We start from the raw sequence: 20,003 nt of genomic DNA, 5'->3' as shown, positions 1-20,003 counted from the left end.
TCTTTGAGAAGGCAGTCCTATGCCCTATACATTGTTTAGCAACATCTCTGATCTCCACTCATTAGATGCCGGTCCTACCACCTTATCCTCCCAGTTGTGACAACTAAAACTGTCTCCAGACATTGCCAAATGTTCCTTGGTAAGCAAAAGCTTTAGCTGAGCGTTATTATAAACAGGAAGATAAAGCCAAAGTCAGAGGTTCATTGAAAAAAGTTCTGTGACTACAACCTCACAGAGCATCAATTTGTTTTCGTGCACGGCCCCGAAGTTTTTCCTGTTTCATCTTTTCCCAATGGAATATCTCTTCAAGATACAAATCACACTCCAGAGACAAGAAGATAATTTTATTTTACTGTCCAATTATTTTCTTATAAAAGTTCAATGTTTGATAAAATAAAACAAACTTTTAGTACCATAGAAACCCTGTAGCATGTACAACATAACATTACTATATACAACTTCAAAAATAAATGCTTCCAGCTCCAAGTAAAGTGATGCTGGACATCCTGACTATAGTTGTGGTGTAGGAAATTTCCTGGGTGACCAATGGTTTCCTTGGCTTGGAAAAAAATTATACAGCTGAAAATATAAATAAGACTTTCAGTGAGCTGAGAATCATAAAAATGCTATCTGAAGTCCAGTCATGGAAAGCTTGGGATGTTTGTGTTGTAAGATTTCAACAAGAAAAATGAAACTGTGTATATTGCAAATTCAGACTTCCAACAGACGTCCTGTAGGTTCACAGTTGGTCTATCAAAAATAAAAGGTTTTCCTCTTGTGATGGCACTTGGTGTCTGGTTCATATACCATTTTTCACCAGCTCATGGACTCCATTCTCATCGATGATTAAAGGTGCATGGAATTCTTTATCTGCCACATAACTTTCTAGTCCCTAAAAAAAAGATTGAAGCAAAACAGAGAAAAACTTGTGGGTGCTTGCCAAGCAATGCTAGACTTGCTGTAATTTGCTTACCAAAAGTTGGATTGAGATGAAGAATTTAAAAGTCAAGTCACTTACCATACTTTTTAAACTGAGCTTATTTATGGAAACAAAATACATAACATCACCAAAATGATTTTCATCATTATCTCCAAAGTTATTAAGATAATGTTCACTCTTCCTGTAATCAACACCCGGTAGAGTTAACAGCAAGATGGCTGTTTCTTATACAACAATTAAGCAGGATCAGCAAGAATTTCCAAGAAAATATATATATATAATTAGAATAGTAGAGAACCCTAAATCCAGGTTTTAAAAGTAAGCATACAGGCCGGTGTCGTGGCTCAACAGGCTAATCCTCCGCCTTGCGGCGCCAGCACACCGGGTTCTAGTCCTGGTTGGGGCGCCGGATTCTATCCCGGTTGCCCCCTCTCCAGGCCAGCTCTCTGCTATGGCCCGGGAAGGCAGTGGAGGATGGCCCAAGTGCTTGGGCCCTGCACCCGTACGGGAGAAGCACCTGGCTCCAAGCTTTGGATCAGCGCGATGCGCTGGCCGCAGCGGCCATTGGAGGGTGAACCAACGGCAAAAAGGAAGACCTTTCTCTCTGTCTCTCTCTCACTATCCACTCTGCCTGTCCAAAAAAAAAAAAAAAAAAAAAAAAGTACATGAAGAAACTAGACTCCTTGAAAGAAAAATCACATTGCTTTAAAAGGTGCCAGCTGATTTATCTAAAAAAATAGAACTGAATATGCATTTTTAAAGCCCATTGCATTTCAATGGATAGGTAAAACAGGTTAAACAGTATAGACTTCTGTTACAGGCAACTAACGCACTTATGGGATAGATGCAAAGTTGCAACAGGAATTCTCAAAGAGCAGAATTCAGGACAAGTGCAGCTTCTCAGCTCCTTCCCAAGAGGAGCTCCTCAGCGCATGGCCACTAGGAGACGCCACAGCTTCTTTAAGAGCAACTCGGCATAACAACAGAATCCTACTTTTAAAAGAAAAGGAGGGGAAAGCAAAGGAAACTTACTTCTCCAGCATAGGAGATGAGAGGAGAGATTTCACACTGGATTGGTACATCATTGGCATCCTTCAACCTAAGAAAAAAACCAGTAAGTGTTAAAGATCCAGCCTCCTATGTTACTGGCCAGAGTGAAAGCGCAGACAGACCACCTGAGAAGCTTGCGGATGACAAATTCTGCTAGTTAAACAAATGGGATAGATCCTGCCATAATGATCACTAAACTTTCCAAGTTAAAATGGAATTCTTATGGTCAGAAAGACACTATTTAGGACAAATGTCAATAATTGCTAGTAGCTCTGTACAGCATTTCACCAACAGTTACACACTATCCCTGTATGTATCTCTAATTTTTTTAGTATTTCCAAGTTCCAGTCTGATAAAGAAGGGACTCTGTGTTGAATATAAACTATTTGACAGGCCCACTGCTAGATGTTTTACATCTTTCATTTCTTCATTTTAACCCTCACCACAACCTTGTAAGCACTAACTTTGACAAACATTGTAAAGGCTGCACTTCAAAATATAGTAGCTATATGTGGCTACTTCAATCTGAATAATTTTTAAAAATTGATTAAAAATCAAAAACTCAGTTTCTCAATCATAAGGATTACATTTCAAGCATTCTCAGTAGCCACTAGTGGCTCTGACGATCAGTGCGGCTTGCACAGGTACAGAACATTGCCTTCACTGCAGAGTTCTCTCAGTACTGCTCTACAGAGCAGGGCAGGTATTTCCCAGTTCCTGGTTTTCCTGTTCAACTCAAGTCTCTTAGATTAGTCGAGTTGATTTATTCACTTCGCTTCAGAGAACTTCTCTGTTACATTTTTAAAGAGCTAAGGCAGAATGCAACCAAGCAAAGAAAGGGCACAGTCGCCAATCTGCTTCTTCAGGTCACAGTCTAACATTGATAGCCCTTGGCAATCCTGAATTTCTTGTGTATAGCCATTAGAAATCTGCATGATTTGCCACTTTAAAAATCTTAACAATAGGATATAGGACACACAAAAATTTCATCTCTTGTAACCTCAAACCAAGGCCCTTCTCTCCTTTCCCAAGTATGAAATCCCAAATTTTGGTGGAGTCAATAAAATCAGAGGGCTTCTACAACTGAGTACAAGCCAACCTTTCTCTAAACAGAACCACTGAGCTGGACTTCAAGGCACTCTTCTCTCTTACTCCAATTTACCCATCCTGCTACTTTTCCACTCAAACCAAGACAGCTGCACTCTTTGGATTATTCCACGTCAATTTCAACTATGGTCCTTTGATAAAAATCATATGCATCCTCCAAGATGCACCTCAAGCCCTAACTTTCTCTTGACCACTGCACCTCATAGCTATTGCTACCATTCATTTATATAAAAAATAAATTTTCTCCTAAAATAAATATTGTCTACACGACATATTTAGCACACAATCACAAACTATCTGAAAATGTCCTAAACTTTCATGTAAGCTCATCTTGCATCTCCCAGTAGTCTATAAGAAATGACTCATTTCTCTTGTATAAGATACTACAGCAACTAAGATACTAACAGCACTTGCAGGTCTGTGAGCAGTCCTATTTGTTGGATGAATAAACGAACCATGAGGGCAGATGGATGACAGATTAATGCAGAGAAAAGAGAAGGCTCAGACTGGGAACACATCTACCCAAACATGTACCAGATTCTATCACAACAGCTCAAGACATCCTGTCTAGACCTTCTGGGGCAACTCAAGAGCCACACAAAAAACAAAGTTTCACCCCACTGATAAGATGCAGATAGCCTGGTTCCACCTAAACCTGTAAAAGATTCAGTGTACCAAGTTCAGAAACAGTTCTGAGTCCAAGAAACATTCATACACTGCTGCCTGAATGTAACTTCCATTCTAGTACCACGAAAATCAACAAAATAACAAAGGTGGATGCTCTGAAGGAGGGACGACAATTTTAAAAACTCAAAATACAAAATTAGCCCAGTAACACTTCTGTCCCCTAAATCTTTGACAAGACATATGCCGGGTCACTAACACCACTCCATAAGCACTAAAGGTGAAAAATAAAAACGCATTTGTCCAAACTCAGCATTCTTGCTTTTTTTTTTTTTTTTTTTTTTTTTTTTTTTTTTTTTTTTTTTAGAATATCTCCAACCTACTTTTCCTCTTTCACAGAGAATACTGCCATCTCATCTCTCACTTTTAAAGAATCTTTTTCAACTCTCTGAGGGCATCCTTTGGTGCTAAGGATTTCAGCAGAACTATTTCTAAATCCACAATCTCATTTGGGGCCAACCTTTATTCAGTTTGATTATTCTATAAATGGCTAAAATGAAGTCAGGGGCGAGGAGCTGTAACTAAACAAAAAAATAAAATAAAATAAAAGTAAAATCATGTTTAAAAACATTTTGTATCTTAACTAAGATAGCTAGATGTTGTTTTCAGCAGTAAAATCAAGAAATTATTTCACTTTTTGGTTAGAAGTTATGGTTCCCTAAGAAGGAAATTTAGGCTCAATGTCTTACTTCCTAAATTATAAAGTCAGCTTGCTTCCACATATTAAAAATGACACATGGGGCCAGCACAGTAGCACAGCAGGTTAAAGCCCTGGCCTGAAGCACCATCATCCCATAGGGGTGCCAGTTCTAGTCTTGGCTGCTCCTCTTCCAGTCCAGCTCAATGCTGTGGCCTAGGAAAGCAGTAGAAGACGGCCCAACTCCTTGGGTCCCTGCACCCACATGGGAGACCCTAAAGAAGCTCCTGGATCCTGGATCCTGGCTTCGGATTGGCACAGCTCTGCCCATTGCAGCCATCTGGGGAATGAACCAGCAGATGGAAGTCTTCTTTGTCTCTGCCTCTCTCTGTAACTCTGTCTTTCAAATAAATAAAATAAATCTTAAAAAAAAAAAAAAATGATGCATGCAGCAGGAAATGGCAGAGGGCTCTGCACCCTCATCACTACGGCATGAGGGACAATAGTCATCTCTGGGCCCTGGAATAAACTACCCAGACCTTCAAGTCCATGCCCTTGTCTACAAGGCCACTCCCAGAAATACTGACCCTCACAGGCCTTGTCTCTGTGGGCAAAGATGAATGACATGGACTAGAAAAACGCATGGATGGAACTGATACCAATGCTGCTCTCTGAGATCACCTCCAGCTCCAGATCCTGCGCCCTGTACACACATCCCAGATTATCTTAAAAACTTAAAATTCAAACTAGACCTAATGACTTTTCAAATGTAGCAAGAACATCAAGCTAACTCTTTCACTATAAAGATTTAGAACTCTGTCAGTACCCAGATGAGAGAGGATATGTGCTACTTCTAGGTAAAAAGGACCTGCCCTTGAGACAAAAGGATACTTTCCTTAAAAACAAGATAATACTTATCCGAAATCAATACACAATGGCCAAAAATAAGAGCTAGCAGAGTGAGAAAAAGAAATAGAGAAAATTTTCTCCATATTACGAAAAATTGGGCCGGTGTTGCAGCATAACAGGTTAAGTCAACACCTGTGACACAGGCATCCCATATGAGCACTTGTTCAAGTCCCAGCTGCTCTACTTCCCTCCAGCTCCCTGCTAATGCACTCGGGAAAAGCAACTGATGGCCCAAGTCCCTAGGAGAGACCCGGATGAAGTTCCTGGCTCCTGACTTCAGCCCACCTAACCCTCTCCATTATGGTCATTTCGGGAGTGAACTGGCAGATGAAAGATCTCTCTCTCTTTCTTTCTTTCTCTCTCTCTCTCCCCCCTCCTCCCTCCCTCCCTCTCCTCTCTGTGCAACTCTGCCTTCCAAATGAATAAATAAATCTTTGGGAGGAAAAAAAAGAAAATACATAGAGGCTTCAAAAGGCTCAAGGAAAATCCTCACCATCCTGTAATTCTATTTTCCATCAATTTTTTAAAGGCTCTTTATATGCCAGGAGCAGTAGGCCTTTATTCTGAGAGCATATATCCCATTCAGTAAGACATGGCTGCAGAATGGTTTCTCTCTAGCTTATGTTCACACCAAAAAGCATAAGTTAGGAACCCAATTTGTTCTCCTGCCCAGCAGCCTGCTCAGGACCTTACCAATCACCTGTAAATTTGAACCTGTGGGTGCAGCCAACACCTATGGGATCTGATTCTTTAGTAAAGCTCGCTCCCCATTTCCAGCATGCACTGAGATCCGAGTTAGCGTCATCGAGACAAAGGCCTGCCACCAACGAAGCAGTGTACCCCCACCAAAGCTTCAACCATCCTCCCTCCAGACCCCCAGAAAGGCACAGCACTACACTACAATGCTGTTAGTAGGGAGGGAAGCACAGCCCCATCACCATGCACTGTTGACAGGCCGGTATATTTACTTGTGATGGACATCAGCTGTGATGGTCTCTGACCTTCCATTTGTAGCACTGCTATGTGGGAATAAATAAGCATTAATGGGAATGGAAACAAATCAAACAATAACAATGAAGCGGAGTTGCAAAATATACTTGAGTGAATGGTATGTATTTATGGTACTTATGGTAAATCATAAATGTGACACAAGAAACCTGAAGTGGTTAAAAAAAAAAAAAAATGGCCAAAGATGAAGAATGAGAACAATGTGGCATGCCACGGAGAAAGCTTATTGTAAGACAGAGCCTGAAAGTGGCCTTGGGCTGGGAGACAGGAGCTGCCACTGCTCCTGCTTGTAAAAACAGTGATAGAAAAGTAAATTCTGGCCGGCGCTGCAGCTCACTAGGCTAATCCTCCGCCTGCGGTGCCGGCACCCCGGGTTCTAGTCCCGATTGGGGTGCCGATTCTGTCCCAGTTGCTCCTCCACCAGTCCAGCTCTCTGCTGTGGCCTAGGAAGGCAGTGGAGGATGGTGCAGGGTCCTTGGGCCCTGCACCCACATGGGAGACCAGGAGGAAGCACCTGGCTCCTGGCTTTGGATTGGCGCAGTGCACCGGCTGTGGCGGCCATTTGAGGGGTGAACCAATGGAAGGAAGACCTTTCTATCTGTCTCTCTCTCTCTCTCTCTCACTGACTCTGCCTGTCAAAAAAAATTAAAAAGAAAAGAAAAGTAAATTCTAAGACCCAGAGTTCTGATATTTACTGAGGCACTCTGGTGCTCATGTGCATTTTCTCCCTTAGCTGTGTAAATTAGAGAGCAAAACGCTTTTCACTTACATGCAGAACCACCAAATGATTCAGAAGGGGAAATTCGAGAGGTCAATAAAGATTTTAAAATAAAATACAAGATTTAGCTTAAAAATGCTTTCTCTCAGCTTCAAGCATGCCCATTTGTAACTTCTTAAAACCCCAAAACAAGAACGGGAAAGGAAGAGGGAGGAGAAGAAAGGCGCGAGGGTAGGTGGGAGGGAGGTAGAGGGAAAGAATCATCATGTTCCCGAATCTGCATGAAGTTGTTAAAAAAAAAAAAAAAAAAGCCCAAAACATTTTTTTTTTTTTTGACAGGCAGAGTGGATAGAGAGAGAGAGAGAGAGAGAGAGACAGGTCTTCCTTTTTGCCGTTGGTTCACCCTCCAATGGCCGCCACGGCCGGTGCGCTGCGGCCAACACATCGCGCTGATCCGAAGGCAGGAGCCAGGTGCTTCTCCTGGTCTCCCATGGGGTGCAGGGCCCAAGCACTTGGGCCATCCTCCACTGCACTCCCCAGGCCATAGCAGAGAGCTGGACTGGAAGAGGGGCAACCGGGACAGAATCCGGCGCCCCGACCGGGACTAGAACCCGGTGTGTCACCGCCGCTAGGCGGAGGATTAGCCTGTTGAGCCACGGCGCCGGCCCAAAACATTTCTAACGCTTGAGTATCAGTGAATGCCAGTGTACTCACTTCCCTTGCGGGACCTGAAAGTACCCCGGTGAGAAGTGCCAGGGCCTTCATCTCCTGAGTAGCCTGCAGGTGGGAGGGGGGGGTTCTGATGCATCTCACAGATTTCACTTAGAGTGAGGCCACGGGTATACGGGCAGCAACAACCCCTGCTCTGTGGCTGAGGGTTGCCTTGTGCTACAGTGTGCTACTGATGGGCTTTAACCATGAGGCACAACAAAAGAATTACCTTCCGACCATTCTTTGGGAAGAGTCATTTACTGACATAGCGATGTTTCATAAAAAAAAAAACACAAGAGATTCAGAACAGACTCCTCTTTAAGAGAAAGTAAAGCCAAGTGGGCAAAAATTATTGTTAGTCCTCATCAGGAACTGCGCACATACCAACACAAACCTAGGAATATACCAGAGAGGAAAAGAAGTCCAGGAGGCAGGAAGCAAGAAAGCAGTCATACACAAAGAGAAGACAGCGGCTTACCGGGGAATCGCGGGCAGGCGGGAGCCGTTTTCGTCTATGAAGTGGCCCCCTGCGTTGAGGACCCAGCAGTGATGAAGGGACATCAAGGCGTGCCTTGCAGTGGTAGGGTTGTCCTTCCCGTTCTGACTGTCCGCATTCTTTAGCGGGGAAAACTCGTCTTCCCGTACAACTTCATACACAACAAACTTCCTAGAGTGGAAACACACAAAGACGTCTTTCTTAGGAAACAAAACTGTGTACACAGCTTTTGACTTCACTCCACACAGCCGAGGCTTGCTATTCAGTAACAGGCTTTCTTAAGCCAATCCCAAATGAAAGCTGTCTAAAATGATGCTCATCCCTGAGGCAAAGAAAGTTGGAATATTCTGTGCAAAATGAGAAATCATTTCCAGAAATGATTTCTAGAAATATGAATGCACACAGATCACACTGGTATTTGGTCTGGAGGGGAAAAGCAGGCAAAAATGTTGCATCAGAAATGTTCATGGGGAGATTACTCATATAGATCATTTTTCTCCAGCACTTTCATACTGAGCAATTCTGAGACGCGTATCTCAGTATCCAATGTGATCATTATAGAAAGCTATACTTATATAATCTAAAACATATTCACTGAAACGCTGATTCATAGGCCAGTAAGAATATATCCAACACAAAAAATGGGTCACTTCTTTGCCTCAATCTTGTCAGTCTCAGCCAAAATAAATTAATAACTTTGCAGGATAGTCAAATAATGGACTAGTTGATAAAAAAGAATGACCCTTAAGCTGCTCAAACATACCCTGGGTGGAGGTTTTATGCAAAATGCCATAGCTAAGATACTCGTATATACTATCAAATGTTTCCTAAAAATAGTTTCCTGACTAAAAGTAAAAAGCTGTCTTCCAAAACGTGTATTTAATCTTACTAGCGCTATTCAAAGCATACTTTGCAAACTGGAAGATGTCAAAGACAAATTTTTCCATCTTTATTCCATTTGGTTTGTCTGGCTTAATTAATTGCCCTTGGGAATCCACATATGGAATCTTCTTTTGAGCCACATGATGCTGCAACTGAGGTTCATAAACACTGAGAAATAGGAAAAAAAGATATGATTACTTTCCAGACTCAAAATGCCAGGAAATCTGATTACAGTCAGAAGCAAATGCATCAACAATCAGTACTAGGATTTTAAAAGAATATTTAAGCTCATATTTCAGTATTAAATAGATTTCCTCCACTCATGACCTTGTATTTTTAAAAGACAACTGATTTACACATTACAAAATACACACACAGAAGGTTCACACCAATGTCTCTCACAATTTCCACATCTTCTATAAAATGTTCTACACTTTACCCTAACCTCCCTAGCTGAGATCCTTCCAAGAGAGGAAGGAAATAATGAACATTAAAAGTTACTACTAGGTGGCCGGCGCCATGGCTCACTAGGCTAATCCTCCACCTGCTACACCGGTACCCTGGGTTCTAGTCCAGGTTGGGGCGCCGGTTCTGTCCCGACTGCTCCTCTTCCAGTTCAGCTCTCTGCTGTGGCCCAGGAAGGCAGTAGAGGATGGCCCAAGTCCTTGGGCCCTGTACCCGCATGGGAGACCAGGAGGAAGCACCTGGCTCCTGGCTTCAGATCGGCGCAGCAGGCTGGCCGTAGCGGCCATTTGTGGGGGTGAACCAACAGAAGGAAGACCTTTCTCTCTGTCTCTGTCTCTCTCACTAACTCTGCCTGTCAAAAAAAAAAAAAAAGTTACTACTAGGGGCTGGTGCTGTGGCATAGTGGACTGGGCCTCTGCCTGTGGTGCCAGCATCCCGTATGGACATTCATTGAGGTCCCAGCTACTCCACTTCTGATCCAGCTTTATGTTGTGACCTTGGAAGACAGTGAAAGATGGCCCAAGGGCTTGGGCCCCTACACCCACGTGGGAGACCAGGAGGAGGCTCCTGGCTTCTGGCTTCCGATTGGCTCAGCTCCAGCTGTTGCAGCCATTTAGGGAGTGAACCAGTGGATGGAAGACCTTTCTCTCTGTCTCCCTCTCTCTGTAACTCCACCTCTCAAAGAAATAAATAAAAATCCTTAAAAAACAAAAAGTTACTACCAATGTAAAGAACACAAGTACAAACACCACAATAGAATGGAAAACATCTTAGAACTGGAATTGAGGGGCCGGCACTGTGGCGCAGAGGGTTAACACCCTGGCCTGAAGCACCAGCATCCCATATGGGCGCTGGTTGAAGACCTGGCTGCTCCACTTCCAATCCAGCTCTCTGCTATGGCCTGGGAAAGCAGTAGAAGATGGCCCAAGTCCTTGGGTCCCTGCACCCACGTGGGAGACCTGGAGGAAGCTCCTGGCTCCTGGCTTTGGATCGGCAAAGCTCTGGCCATTGCGGCCAATTGGGGAGTAAACCATTGAATGGAAGACCTTTCTCTCTGCCTCTCCTCTCTGTGTAACTCTGACTTTCAAGTAAATAAATAAATCTTAAAAAAAAAAAAAAAAAGAACTGGAATTGATATTCTAAAGTAAAGCTTATCAACATTTAAAAAGGTAGTCATCTTGAATGTCTAAAGCTATCAACTGAATCAGATAGTGAGAATGTCCTTCATTTAAAAATCTGGTGAAATAAAACAGCTTTCATTTTATCCTTTGTGGCTGATTTTTTCATGCAAGTCTCGAGTTTTTCCTTTACTTTTTAACATATTACATCCTAAATGCTAGTTGGGAACCAGCTGAATTAAAATTGCTTGGGCAGTATTATAAAAATATAGATGTCCTGGGTCTTTCTGCAGAAATTCTGATTCAGTGGGTGGCAGGGACCCAGGTAGCTGACCCATCACCTGCTGTCTTCAAGGATATGCTCTAACAGGAAGCTGGATCAGATATAGGGGTGATAAATGAACCCAGGCACTTCGACGTCTGATATGGGCATTCTCGGTGGTGTTAAACTGCTACTCCTAATGCCCACTCCCATCTTAAAAACGTCCCAGTTATAGTAGAGTTTCACTTCTTACTCTTTGCTTCAACAGAACCTGGGATGCAGCTAGGGGGATGGAGGGTGAGAAGGAAAGGAAGAAATGCTTTGGATTCTTGTTAATGCACTGGGGAATGGCACCTACTAATTCCAACTCTATGATCTGGCTAAAGGCAATCACAATAGGAGTTAAAATTCCATCTGAAAAGTGATCCTGGGGTGAGAATTTGGCACAGCGGTTAAGACACCACTTGGACACTGCATCCCTGTCAGAATGCCTGGGCTTGAGACCCAGCTAGGCTTCCAATGCCAGCTTCCTGATAATGCACACCCTGGGAGCCAGCAGGTGACAGCCCAAATGCACGAGTCTCTGCCAACTTGTGGAAGACCCAAATTGAGCCCTGGGCTCTTTCTTTGGCTTAGGCCAACTCAGCCCCAGCTATTGCCAGCATTTTGAGGAGTGAACTAGTGAATAGAAGATCTCTCTCTCTCTCTCTCTGCCATCTCTGCCTCTAGGTTTTCAAATAAATACATAATTATCTTTTAAAAGAAAAGACGATAAATTCTGTGAGAGAAGGACTTATAGAGTGTCTGTCTAAGTTTCAAGTGGCCTAGTTTCTGATTAACAGTGAAAACAACTTCATAAGGCCCCCATCTTAGCCATACTTGACAACATCTTTCAGAAACGGTACAGTGAAGAAATGGTTGGCAATGTTCCCCGCATTGAAGAGCAGTCGTCCATCGGAGCTTCGTTTCTGAGCTGTTGCTAGGGAGATCTCACTATATTCCACGACCTGGTATACTCCATCCACTCGGCAAACCACTCCAACAGGTTCTGTAGGGTTCGTTTTCTCTACAACCTGCCACCGGAAAAAAAAAAAAAAAAAAAAGATAAAAGTAGAGGAAGAAATTTAACCAAATGCTTCTTTGCAGCACTGTCAAATGCCACATTTACGATTTTGCTTACAATGTCTTCAAGGTATTAAGGACAAAGCAGTTTTTAACTTTAGACAGCCAACTATCCATCTTCATATTCTTAGACAGACTACTTCCCTCCCTATTGATCACCTAACCAAACTGTAGGATAGGAATTCCATCATACACATGTAGCCCACAGGAATCACATTCCATTAGAACTAAGTGAAGTCCACATTCTCCAAATATTTTGTTATTTATCCTTAACTATATTCACCTTTTTGAGAATAAATGAAATAAAATTTCTCTGGAATTCATAAGACAAAAGCTGTCTTATTTTACACTGCCCAAATCAAGACTTCATTTGAAAACAGGATATCAAGGCCAGCGCTGTACTGTAGCAGACAAAGCCAACACCTGCAGTGCTGACATCCTATATGGGCACTGGTTTGAGTCCTGGCTGCTCCGCTTCTGATCTAGCTCTCTGCTGTGGTGGCCTGGGAAAGCAGCTGAAGATGGCCCAAGTCCTTGGGCCCCTGCATCCACATGGGAGACCCAGAAGAAGCTCCTGGTTCCTGGCTTCAGATTGGCCCAGCTCTGGCCATTGCGGCCATTTAGGGAGTGAACCATCAGATGGAAGTCCAATCTCTCTCTCTCTCTCTCATGGAAGTCCAATCTCTCTCTCTCTCTCTCTCTCTCTCTCTCTCTTCTCTGTCTCTGCTTCTATGTAACTCTGCCTTTCAAATAACAAATAAATAAATCTTTTTTTAAAAAAAAGAAAATTTGATTTCTTGAATTTTCATTCATAAACACACACTTTCCTGATTTTTCAAGAACCTTGATAAAAACAAAGGAGTTAAGGCAGGTCACTGGGCTCCTACTCCAACATCAGAGAGACTTGCTCATATTTATCTAACTTGCACACTAATTTTTTTTAAATATTTATGTACTTGAGAGACACACAGGTGGGGAGAGAAAGAGATCTTCTTCTTCTTTTTTTTTTTTTTTTTTTTTTTTTTTTTTTTTTTTTTGACAGGCAGAGTGGATAGTGAGAGAGAGACAGAGAGAAAGGTCTTCCTTTTTGCCGTTGGTTCACCCTCCAATGGCCGCCGCGGCCGGCGCATCACGCTGATCCGAAGCCAGGAGCCAGGTGCTTCTCCTGGTCTCCCATGCGGGTGCAGGGCCCAAGCACTTGGGCCATCCTCCACTGCCTTCCCGGGCCATAGCAGAGAGCTGGCCTGGAAGAGGGGCAACCAGGATAGAATCCGGCACCCCAACCGAGACTAGAACCCGGTGTGCCAGCGCCGCAAGGCAGAGGATTAGCCTGTTAAGCCACGGCGCCGGCCTAATTTTTTTTTTTTTAAATAAAAGATTTTATGCCTCAAAAAGTTTGAGAACTAGTGTTTATCAATGGCTCTGGGCTGGTGGGGGAGTTGAAAGAAATTAAAAAGAAAAAGAGTATGTAATTTAAAAAACTCTATTAGACTGACTATTAAGAAGAAAACTATTAAAGAACTGTATGCAATGCACTACTATAAAATCCAGGTTCAGATGAGATGAATATCCACCTAGACTAGACCCAGCCAATACAAATATTTGAAGATATTGGTTTGTTTGTCTTGCCTAAATCACAATCCAGAATGCTTCAGTGTATTTATAAAAATCTGTCCCCAATATCAAGTCTTTCCAAAGTACACATGAAATTTTACCAATAAAGTTAAAACTTGTTCAGCAACTGATTTCTTAAAATAAACACAGCCAGCAGTCTCTTCCAGACAACTAGAGCCACTACCGAGAACTTCATTTACACAGCAATTAGAGTTACAGGCATGGAGTCTAGCTCAGTGAGACAGGGCTACTGGATACATAAACTGCTGTGTAGTTTCACTGTTTGCCACCCTGAAAGGAGCACAGTATTCAATGAAAAGAAACTTTCTACCAAGGAAATGGATTAAACTAGAGGGAACCATTATACAGCAAAATGATTTAAACCAATCATAAGCTTATTTGCAATTCTTGTCTATCCACCCATCACCACCTCTCCACATGATCTAGGGTGGGTATCTGACTACGCAGGGGATTTTGGAATGTATTCCTCTAATTTGCATTTTTAAGGCACAGAAGGTTTACTTTCCAAGCACCTCTATATGCCCCTACTCACAACCAGCCATGAAAAGTAAAACTAACTAAATTCACATTTTATAGTTCCCAAGTGTTCATGCCAGCCAAAGGTTTACTTCCATGACAGCTGTTAACCTCCAAATATTACAAAAGTCAAAACTGCAGAAGAAAGCATTCACAAACTTGTAAAATTTAAAGCTACTTTATATCATATAGAAAAAGACATATAGTATAAAATTAAGAAATTTTCTGAATATTCCATAAGTTAAATTTAGACAGCAAGTCCAAAATATACCTTTCTTTCAAAGTTATTATAACTTCTTTACAAAATGATCTTCAATTTACAATGGCTCCTACCCTCTAAGCTATGTACTCTTGCAAATTACCCGGCTCTTCAACTCTCTTTTTTGTTTGTTTGTTTCATTTATTTTATTTGAAAGGTAGAGTTACAGACAGGCAGAGGCAAAGAGAGAGAGAGGTCTTCCTTCTGCTGGTTCACTCCCCAGATGGCTGCAATGGCCAGAGTTGCGCCGAAGCCAGGAATCAGGAGATTCTTCCGGGTCTCCCATGTGGGTGCAGGGGCCCAAGGCCATCTTCTACTGCTTTCCCAGGCCATAGCAGAGAGCTGGATCAGAAGTGGAGCAGCTGGGACTTGAACCGGCACCCATATAGGATGCTGGCACTGCAGGCAGTGCCGGCACCCATATAGGATGCTGGCACTGCAGGCAGTGGCTTTACCCACTACGCCACAGCACCGGCCCCTCTTCAACTTTCTCAAGGTCCCTACTCCATAAAAAATATTTAATGCATCCAGATAAGGGTTTGTCACAGGAGTACTGCAAAGAACGCTACTACATGGGGCCTGCACTATGACGCAGCAGGTTAAGCTGCTCTCTATCACACCAGCATCCCATATGGGCACCTGAGTCCCAGCTGTTCCAGTTCCGATCCAGCCCCCTACTAATATGTCTGGGAAAGCAGCAGAAGATGGCCCAAGTGCCCGGGCCCCTGCACCTGCATTGGAGAAGGTCCTGTCTCCTGGCTTCGGCCTGGCCCAGCACTGGTTGTGGCCATTTAGGGAGTGAATCAGCAGGTGGAAGATCTCTCTCTGTCTCCCTTGCTCACTGTAACTCTGACTTTCAAATCAATAAATTAAAAAAAAAAAAAATGCTACTACTACACTATGGGTCATTCCTTCATTAATGTGGTTTTTTGTTTTTATTTATTTATTTATTTATTTATTTATTTATTTATTGAGATGTATTTTTTATTTGAAAGGTAGAGTTACAGAGAGAGAGAGAAAGAAAGAAAGAGTCTTCTATCCACTTGTTCACTCCCAAAATAGCTGTGCCGGAGCTGCACTGATCCAGAGCCAGGAGCCAGGAGCTTCTTCCAGGTCTCCCATGTGGGTGCAGGGGCCCAAGGACTTGAGAATGTTTTTAAATATATATTTTAGTATTTTGGTTTTATTTTTAAAAGGGGGAGGGCAGAGATCTAAGATTTCTAAAACTTTTTGAAATATGCCAATCCAGTCATACTTTAGTTCCATCTGAGTATGTATTTATTCTTTCACTGGGTGGCTATTACAACACCACAACTGGTACACCAGACACAGGACTAACCAGTGAGTGTACAAGTTAGACTGACAAGTTAGACAGTCAGGATCTATCCTGGCCCATCTCAGGATGAGTGACTCACCAGCTTAAAACTTTTGAAATGCCAGCAAATGCATGACTGGTCTGAAGAGGATGATTCTATGATGTGATATACTTAGACCAGGAGTTGAGAAACATGAATTTTTTAAAAGATATATTTACTTATTTAAAAGAGTTATGGAGAGGGAGAGCCAGAGAGAGAAAGAGATCTTCCAATTCACTGGTTCACACCCCAAAATGGCTGAAACAGTAGGGGCTGGGCCAGGCCGAAACCAAAAGCCTGGAACTCCATCTGGGTCTCCCACATTAATGGAAGAGACCCAAGCACTTAGGCCATCCTTTGCTGTTTTCCCAGGTGCATTAGTAGGGAGTGGGATTGGAAGCGCAGCAGCCAGTACTTGAAGTGGCACTCATATGGGATGCTGGTGTCACGGCTAAATCCACTGTGCCATGTGCCAGCCCTGAAAAACATAAATTTTAATCCTGGCTCTGATTATGAGCCTTGAGCCTATGAGCCTTGAGCCTGGGACTTACAAACTATTGGAACCCAGGGTGCTAATTTCTGGGATCTTGGAGGTCCCTTCTAGGATCATAGAGTTAAAGCTGTTTCTGAAGTTTATAGCAGTAAAACTCAAAAAAAAAAAAAAAAAAAAAAAAAAAACCTTCCATCCAAACTTCAAAGTCCTATTTTAGAAGAGTGACACCAAGAGGAACAAAGTTAGAAATGCACTTTTTTGATTTTTCAAAACTTAGTACCTCCTTACAACCCAATACGCTTTTTTTAATACAATGTAGGAGCTATTTAAAATAGATTACAGTTACTCGAAGAGTACTGGAATAAAGATCTTAAATAAACAGAACTCTTATTTTCAGAATCAGGAGAAATTTTCTTAGGTCTATCAAATCAATCTCTCAAAACTTACACTGATACACTTAAGATTTCAGCTTCTGGACTTAACTTTGCATTACACTTAGAGATTAATTTTGAGAGAAGTGACATCTTCAACCAAGACCATAATGTCACTTAAGGCAGATCTTCTTTTAAAATCAAAGTATTTCAAATTTATATGAAGTCTAATTGTTTTTATCAAAAGCCTACATATTTTCTACTTCTGGCACAACAGATCTTCCTTTTGCATCAAAATTATAAAATTAAAGGGTGAGTATTGGACCTAGCAGTTAAGCTACTCGTTAGGATACTCTGTTCCACCTAAGATTACCTGGGCTCAACTCCTGGCTCCAGATCCAGCTCCCTGCCAGCGTGGGTCCTGGGAGGCAGCAGTGATGGGTTAAGCAGTGGAGTTCTCGCCACCCACATGGGAGACCTGGACTGAGTTCCCAGGTCCTGGAGGCTGTCCCCAACAACTCTTGTGGGCATTTGAGGACTGGATCAGAGAATGAAAATTCTATCTCTGTCTCTCAAATAAAATTTTAAAAACACATGTGTGTACAATTATTCAAAATCTTATAACATTCTCATGGCTTCGTTTTTTATATATTTTGTGATCCATTTAAAATTGATTTTGACATGAGCTTTGCGGGAGAGGGTCATTCTTGATTTTTAGCCACTTCCCTCACTTATTTTTTCCCCTATTTCAAATGTCATATTTTCGTAATGGTACATCCTTTTTTTCTTAAAGATTTATTTATTCATTTGAAAGAGTTCCAGAGAGGCAGAGGCACAGAGAGATCTTCCATTTGCTGATTTACTTCCCAAATGGCTGCAACTACTGGAGCTGGCCTGATCCAAAGCCAGGAGCCATGAGTTCTTCCCAATCTCCCACGTGGGTGCAGGGGCCCAAACACTTGGACCATCTCCTACTGCTTTCCCAGGCCATTAACAGAGAGTTGGATCAGAAGTGGAACAGCCGGTTATCAAACCAGCACCCATATGGGATGCCAGCACTGCAGGCGGCGGCTTTACACACTATGGCACAGTGCCGGCCCCTATATGGTACATTCTTACTATGCAAAGATTTGTTTCTGACTGCTCTGTGATTCTATTTCCACTAATCTGTGATTCTCTTCTGGTTCCAGTACCACACTCCTGTCACATTTTACTTATAATTCATTTTAATATCTAATCATCTCCAACCCCATTTTTTTATCATCATCCTTTATCATCTTCCTTTTTAAATATTTTCCTGGACATCCATGTTTATTCTAAATGTTACATTTTGTCAATACTCTGCAAAACAGTCTTTGCGATTTTGACATTTGATACAAATGGATACTTTTACAGACTTCTAGGAAAGTAATATTTATATCAATATTTTTAAGTATTACAAAATACTTTTAAGTTCTTGCAGGTTTCCTACTTTATTCTTAGCTATGGTATATATTTTGTTTGCTCCCAAAAAGGCATGCCTCCTAAACTGTTCAAAAGAACAGTGCCAAGGGTAGAGTCTTGAAAACCTCCATCAACTTAATACCCATATGTCTTTGGTCATTCCAGAAATTATTAATTTTCTTAATTGTCCTTATTGCCAACCTATATATTATCATCCATAAGGGCATCATTAGTTAGTTTGCCAGAGGCCACACAGAGGTCCAAATATTCTATTTCTACCATATTTCCCTTACCTAACACTATTAACTTTGTCATAGGAAAAAAAATGGGTTAATCTCATTGAACACAATTTGATACTAATGAATTCATCCCAGGCCTGCTGATAATCAAGCACTTTACCCGGAACTTACAAATCACCCTCACATATTACAAACGCTTCCTTGTGATTAAAAAGCATATATTATTTCTAGAATGAAGTGCAGCATGGGCTGTAATCCTCCGCCTGCGGCGCCGGCATCCCATATGGGCGCTGATTCTAGTCCCGGCTGCTCATCTTCCGATCCAGCTCTCTGCTGTGGCCTGGGAAAGCAGTAGAAGATGGCCCCCGCCCTCGGAACCCTGCACCCACGTGGGAGACCCAGAAGAATCTCCTGGCTCTGGCTTCAAATCGGCTTAGCTCCGGCCATTTGGAGAGTGAACCATTGGATGGAAGACCTTTCTCTCTCTCTCTCCCTCTCACTATCTGTAACTCTACTTCTCAAATAAATAAAATCTTTAAAAAAAAAAAATGAAGTGTTGCCAACCTAAGAAAAAAAGTGGGTGTGGGATAGTTTAGTTACTTCAGAGAGATGAATGGCCCTACAATACTCAAATCATCTTAATAAATCTAATTGACTGCTGGCACATACACACTAACAGAGAAAGACCTTTTAAGGCCTCACTACAACAGAGAAAGACATTACCTTTGCTCCACAGTCTGCTCCTTTCTGAATGCAAAACCCAATGAACCGTGGGTCAGCCACTTTTACTAGTATGTTGTCAACACAATAGACATGGATGCTCCAAATGCCTCTTTGCTCCATGTCTTCTACAATATTCTGGGCTGCAAGAGCCCGATAAAGACCACCATTCCCATCTGGAAAACAAAACAGCCCATTAGTAGCACACCAAAACCCATTACAATAGTGACCCAAAGATTGTTTAATGTTTCCAAACTAAGGTGAAAATCTCTGAAAAAGTTTCTTTTTACAGAACAACAACAAAAAATCCTAAATATCCATTAGAAAAGATTCAGGTGTCAAAAGAATATACTTGACTTTGAAGGTTATATAGCCAAATGCAATTACTAACGTAAGACAGGCAACACTAAAGATGACACTTCTTTTTAACTCAAACCTTTCGGGCCAGCGCTGCAGCTCACTAGGCTAATCCTCCGCCTGCGGTGCTGGCACACCGGGTTCTAGTCCCGGTCGGGGTGCCGGAATTCTGTCCCGGTTGCCCCTCTTCCAGGCCAGCTCTCTGCTGTGGCCTGGGAGTGCAGTGGAGGATGGCCCAAGTGCTTGGGCCCTGCACCCCATGGGAGACCAGGAGAAGCACCTGGCTCCTGCCATCGGATCAGCGCGGTGCGCTGGCCGCGGCGGCCATTGGAGGGTGAACCAACGGCAAAAAGGAAGATCTGTCTCACTGTCCACTCTGCCTATTAAAAAATAATTAACTCATACCTTTTGGATGCCATTGTAAAACATAAAATCCTTTATGCTTTATCAGGCAACAGTTATTTCAAAATGTTTCAAGTTTAGTAACACAGGCATGATTCAACTTA

At 42.3% G+C, this 20,003-nt stretch overlaps 1 protein-coding gene across 3 annotated transcripts in view; it reads right to left on the bottom strand.

The window, feature by feature from the left end:
* Window positions 1–329: 329 nt before the first annotated feature.
* UAP1 (UDP-N-acetylglucosamine pyrophosphorylase 1) overlaps window positions 330–20,003 on the bottom strand; it is a 43,274-nt gene continuing 23,600 nt past the window's right edge. The window contains exons 5-11 of one of the 3 annotated variants that reach the window (XM_062192636.1): window positions 19,144–19,316; window positions 11,867–12,060; window positions 9,170–9,310; window positions 8,243–8,431; window positions 6,296–6,346; window positions 1,973–2,039; window positions 330–892 (exon numbers count right to left, since the gene is read on the bottom strand). In XM_062192636.1, coding sequence (XP_062048620.1) covers window positions 800–892; window positions 1,973–2,039; window positions 6,296–6,346; window positions 8,243–8,431; window positions 9,170–9,310; window positions 11,867–12,060; window positions 19,144–19,316 — 908 coding nt within the window. In that variant the 3' untranslated portion in view covers window positions 330–799. The remainder of the gene's footprint in view (window positions 893–1,972; window positions 2,040–6,295; window positions 6,347–8,242; window positions 8,432–9,169; window positions 9,311–11,866; window positions 12,061–19,143; window positions 19,317–20,003) is intronic. The other 2 variants (XM_062192637.1, XM_062192638.1) reach the window with 2 other exon arrangements.

The sequence above is a fragment of the Lepus europaeus genome, chromosome 5, assembly GCF_033115175.1.
Source record: "Lepus europaeus isolate LE1 chromosome 5, mLepTim1.pri, whole genome shotgun sequence".
Taxonomy (NCBI): Eukaryota; Metazoa; Chordata; class Mammalia; order Lagomorpha; family Leporidae; genus Lepus; species Lepus europaeus.
The sequence above is the reverse complement of the archived record's forward strand: the minus strand, read 5'-3'. Positions and strand labels throughout refer to the sequence as shown.